Source organism: Bidens hawaiensis, unplaced genomic scaffold, assembly GCF_021521415.1.
Source record: "Bidens hawaiensis isolate Kalapana, Puna unplaced genomic scaffold, B.hawaiensis_p1.1 tig00055085_1, whole genome shotgun sequence".
NCBI lineage: Eukaryota > Viridiplantae > Streptophyta > Magnoliopsida > Asterales > Asteraceae > Bidens > Bidens hawaiensis.
Window position 1 is genome coordinate 22,560 of NW_027499948.1, and position 5,288 is coordinate 27,847.

Genomic DNA, 5,288 nt, shown 5'->3' on the forward strand with positions numbered 1-5,288 from the left:
TCAAATATGAGTATATGACCATTCCAAAGAGTTAGTTAAGCATAGCCATATATTTTTATATACATAGTTAAATTTGGTCACTCGTGTTCATAGTTCGTTACACATATAGTCGTATACTTAGACCAAACATAATCATAATCAATCAGATATAAATAATAAGTATACGTAATAAAATGTTGACGTACAATATCCATCAAAACACACTAACCCTTCGTTCAACACAATCAAAACTACTCATATTTATTTACTTATTTTTTTTCAAAACATAATCCCTTGAAATTATTTTGTTAACCCATATAAGCCAAGATATTATAATAAACGTCAAAACAGTACTACTTTTGTACTTTAGGTTTCAATTACCAAACATGTCAATTATCAAGTTGTTATGCACATATTAATGATCATTTACAACATTTAAATACCTAAAATATAATTATGCTCCATATATAGTTTATTGCTTAAAATTCAAGTAATGTTTATTATAGAATAAATTTTGTGTCGGTTAAAAAAATTACCTTTTATTAAAGAAGTCTCCATGTTTTCTTTTTATTTATTATTATTTTTTATGAACGTTTTATTATATAAATGCTAACACTTTAATTTCTTCTATCAAACTAGAGACTTGAATCGGGGAACCACCCACTATGCACCAAAGCATTGGTTAACGTATGGTTCACATTGTCAACAATTTAAGTAATTTTTTTAACAATATATAACTCGTTACTTTAATACTATAGGCAAGAATAATTTTACCACCCAATAAACTTGTATTGATAGAAGGTGTGAAATAAGGGAAACAAATCATTACAAGAAATATATAATCCAATAATAGGAGATTATGCAATATCTCAAATATTTTATGGGAGATCACGAATAATTACCATGGTAAAAAAGTACTTTCTATACAATAGTATATATATACGCTTGTGTATGCCAGTTTATGTATCCAAAACATTAGAACGACTCGTGAAATGGCGGGTGTTCTTCTTTCTAGATTCTCACTTCACATTTACATAACAATTTTGATAGTCTTTCAGATTGTTTGCAACTCGTCTGCGTTTAATGATTTCTCAGCATTTCTTGATCCTATCAATGATGCTGAAAATGTTGTCGTATCGTTTGGTATCACTGGTCAATCACTCTCATATCCTGCAGGTATATTTCGTTACCTCTATATAGATTTATGCATGTAATTTTATATTGTTTTCTGTTTATTCAATATGTCATATACGGAGTAGTTTATACGTTGTTTTTGTTTTTTGTAAATAAGATGCAGATGCATTAGCTGAAAAAGTATGACGTTTTTTAAAATTTGTTTGCCATTTCTTATTAAAATTAAAAGAAGATAATTAAGGATCGAGATCCAAGAAAAAATGTCACCATAAAAACACATATATATGAGCAAAGATACATGTGTGCGTACATATACATACTATGTGTGACGAAACTCCAATAACCATTATATGATATTTATTTTATTGGCTTGCATTGATATGTTTGAAACCGAACAATGAACACCTTTGTGTTGTGCACTTGTAATACTTTTGAGTACAAGATTTATATATTCAATAACATGATTAAAATGTATGTTTATTATTTAGTTGTTGTCCATTTATTCAGATTATACAGTCTCTCGATGTATATGATAAGTTTTTATTTTGTTTTTTTGTTTCATGTCATATAGTTGTTTTTTATATATAAGATGTTGATCTAGATGTATTAATTAAGCTTAAAAACTATGATGTTTTCTTAAGTTTGCTATATTCAGTTTATTGGGATAGAATTGATAAGCTTGATACCGAATTAATGAGCACCTTTTGCATGTGTTTTGTACACTTGTAATATTTTGATTACTAGATTTGCAATCTTAATACTATATGGTTTAAATGTAATTGTGTATTAATTAGTTTATGTATTAAAGCATTAAGTTTCTAAACAATAAATAAATTTGTTTCCAGGTGGTGGAGAATTTGGAAATGGGGCCATTGATCTTGGAGGATTAAAAGTGCATGAAGCTTTGTACTTCAAGAAAATATGGGAAACACACAGTGGTGGTCCGAAGGGTCTTGGTGCTACATTTTATGAACCAACTTCCATCCCAACCGGCTTCAGTTTGATCGGTCACTATTCCAAACCCAACTCTATGCCCATGGTTTCAGCGGTTCTTGTAGCCAAAGACACCACAGGTAACCCATCACATGGTGCACTGAAGAGTCCCATAGACTATACTCTTATTTGGACTAGTAAGGGTTCGAATGTAAGCCAACGCGTAGATGGATACATTTGGCTCCCAATTGCGCCCGACGGTTATAAAGCCATCGGTCACATTGTCACGACTTCCCTTGAAAAGCCCTCACTTGACAAGGTTATGTGTGTTAGATCCGACTTCACGGAGTCAACCATGGTGGGCAAATGGATATGGGGGCATAAGATGGGGATGAGTTCTAGTATGGTTAATTTGCTTACTACAAAACCAATAACTAGAGGCCGAAGTGTCCCGACTGGTATGTTTTTGGCACGAAATAGCTGGAGTACACACGAGTTAGTGTGTTTAAAGATGGTCAAGAATGATGTTTATTCTGCTATGCCTAATCCCTCACAAATCACTACAATGATCAATGCTTATGCTCCATTGGTTTATTTCCATCCTGATGAGGAGTACTTTCCATCTTCGGTTTCATGGTTCTTTGAAAACGGGGCTGAGGTACACCGACACGATGAACCTCCACGTGCTGTGATCAACAATGGCGTTAACCTTCCGATCGATGGTACAGCGGATGATGCCTTTCTAGACATACCGTCAGGTCAAGCTTCCTATGAAAGGGTACGAAAGGGGTCTTTGTCTGGTGCAGTTGCTTACATACATGTGAAACCCGCACAAGGGGGTACATTTACCGATCTAGCCAATGGTTGTATTACCCTTTCAACGGGGGAGGGAAGTTTCAGATTGGACCATTCACCGTCAACTTAAGAAAGATAGGGGAGCACGTTAGCGATTGGGAGCATATAACGTTAAGGGTCGATAACTTTAATGGGGCTTTAAAGGAGGTATATCTATCGCAACACGCTAGAGGAAAATGGCTAGCACCCGACGCATTTGAGCTTGTGAATGGAACTAGACCGGTGGTGTATGCATCTTTGCATACTCATGCACATTATCCTACTCCATCTTCTCATATACATTTGGTTGGCAAGCTTGAACCAAATGTCATGCGGATGTTAAATGAGGAGTTTAAGAAGATGAACAATTCAATTGATGCACCGGGTGCCAAGTTTTGGTTTCATTTTGGGTTTGGTTTTAGGGATGACGCTGCAAAAAGTAACAACGTGATGAATATCGCGTCAAGCTATAAGGTTGTGAGTGTTGGAAACAATAGAGTGGGTAACGAACCATGGCTGGATTATACAGGGAGATGGGGTTCTAAGCGTACTTATGATATTTTAAAGGAGATATTGGATATTGCATCGCTTTTGCCGGGCATTGTGAGAAATGTTTTCATTAAAGTTATGAAAAAGCTCCTGCCTGAGTTGCTTGGAGAAGAAGGACCTCTAGGCCCTGGAATGCAAGAAAGTTGGTGGGGGAAATGAGGTTGAATGATCAATCATGAACAAAGATGTAGATCTAACCATCGGTTGATCATCTAATTTATGATATTTTTGTTGCTTGAAAGTTTTTGTCTTTTTTTACTTACTAGTATTAAATATTAATGATCAATGATAAATTGATAATTCATCGTTTTGATATTAATGATAAATTTTTAATCTCTTGTGAGGCTTGAACCCTTGTGTTTGTGTCAGAAATTAAACCAAATGATTATTATTGAACAAAGGATTTAGAACTGAATGGTTCGTACAAGAACATTGAACTACAAGAAGATGAAAAATATAGGGATGTGAACCCCTAGAACAGCCAAAGAAAATTAAAAGACTACATTGTTGATTGGTATTTATTTCCTTAAAAAAGAATAATCCTTCTATAGCAAAATCAATCCTTGTTAGCAGTTCATATTGATTAGCAGCGGTCGAATGCCAGCTAAAGAGAGCAGCGATCTTCAACGGAAAGGAAGAGGAGACGCTTTAGTATGGACCGGTTGGATGAAGTCTTGCCAAGAAGACGAGAGCCCGAAGAGAGGTCCAATATCTATACATGAAACATAAATAAGATCCAATTAGACAAATAATACAAAAGAATTATAAAATTTAAAGTATATAATGTTATATTTTTAACCGGTAACACCTCTAATAACCCAATTTTCAAACTACAGAGTTAATAAAAATAATACTCCGTAATAAAGTTTAAAACTACAAATGTATGCACGTGCTAACATATAATCAAACAAGATATGTTGCAGAACAGAACCCAAGTGTTGGATTTTCCGGCAAACCACCATCACGTGCCCTTTGAGTCGCTCCTATCTCTGCTTATTTTTCATTTTCCGACGAACAAGTGTCACCTCCGCATGATACCAAACTCCACTATAAAAGCCGGTTTCAAGATTTCTCCATGTACGTCAGCTAGTGTTATCAAAAATTCTATCCTTTTTAATCTCTTAAACCCACAATTCACGAGTTTTTGACGAGATCAACAATTTTCCTTGTGGAAAGGGTCTTGGTGCGTTCAAAGTTGGTAAACAAAATAGATCGGCAGACCATTAGACTGCTCAGCGTGTGGTGAGTCGGAGGAAACAAATGATCATGTCTTCATTTCGTGCGGCCTGGCGCTGATAAACGGCAGGCCGTCACAGTCTGGTGTAAAGTCCCGAATATTTACACGTTAAGTATCTGAGACATTTTTTATTTATACAAATATACAAAGTTTCCAAGGATAAAGGCGAAGACATTTCATGCGATTTGCTTGTTTCGTTGTGGTGTTTGTGAAACGCGAGAATGATATGGAGTTTAACGACTCAGAGATAACAGTGGAAAGTGTGGTGGGGACAAAAAAACGATTAGTTTTTTTTCAGTTAAAATAGACTCAGAGATAACAGTGGAAAGTGTGGTGGGGACAAAAAAACGATTAGTTTTTTTTTCAGTTAAAAATAGTCGGGTGGGGCGTAATTGTCTTGTGATGATTGGTGTCAACTAAATTGTAATTGGAGTCGTTCTAGTGTTCGGTTGTGGTATTCCTGCTGAAGGTGTTTGGGCCGTGCTCTAGCTTCTTGCTAGATTAATTCGGTTTGTTTGTACTTTGTTCCATCTTAATACATTGCTTTCGTTGGGCGTTATAAAAAGAAAAAAGGTGTATATATTTGTATGGATTATTAATTTAAAAAATGATTGCATTTATG

General features: G+C 35.0%; 1 protein-coding gene across 1 annotated transcript; it reads left to right on the forward strand.

Annotated features, from left to right (window-relative positions):
• Nucleotides 1-971: 971 nt before the first annotated feature.
• On the forward strand, nt 972-3,588 carry LOC143600938 (hypothetical protein At1g04090-like). The gene is made up of 3 exons (XM_077078475.1): nt 972-1,155; nt 1,959-2,885; nt 2,936-3,588. The coding sequence occupies exons 1-3, from the start codon at nt 972-974 to the stop codon at nt 3,586-3,588; spliced, it is 1,764 nt and encodes a 587-aa protein (XP_076934590.1).
• Nucleotides 3,589-5,288: the final 1,700 nt, after the last annotated feature.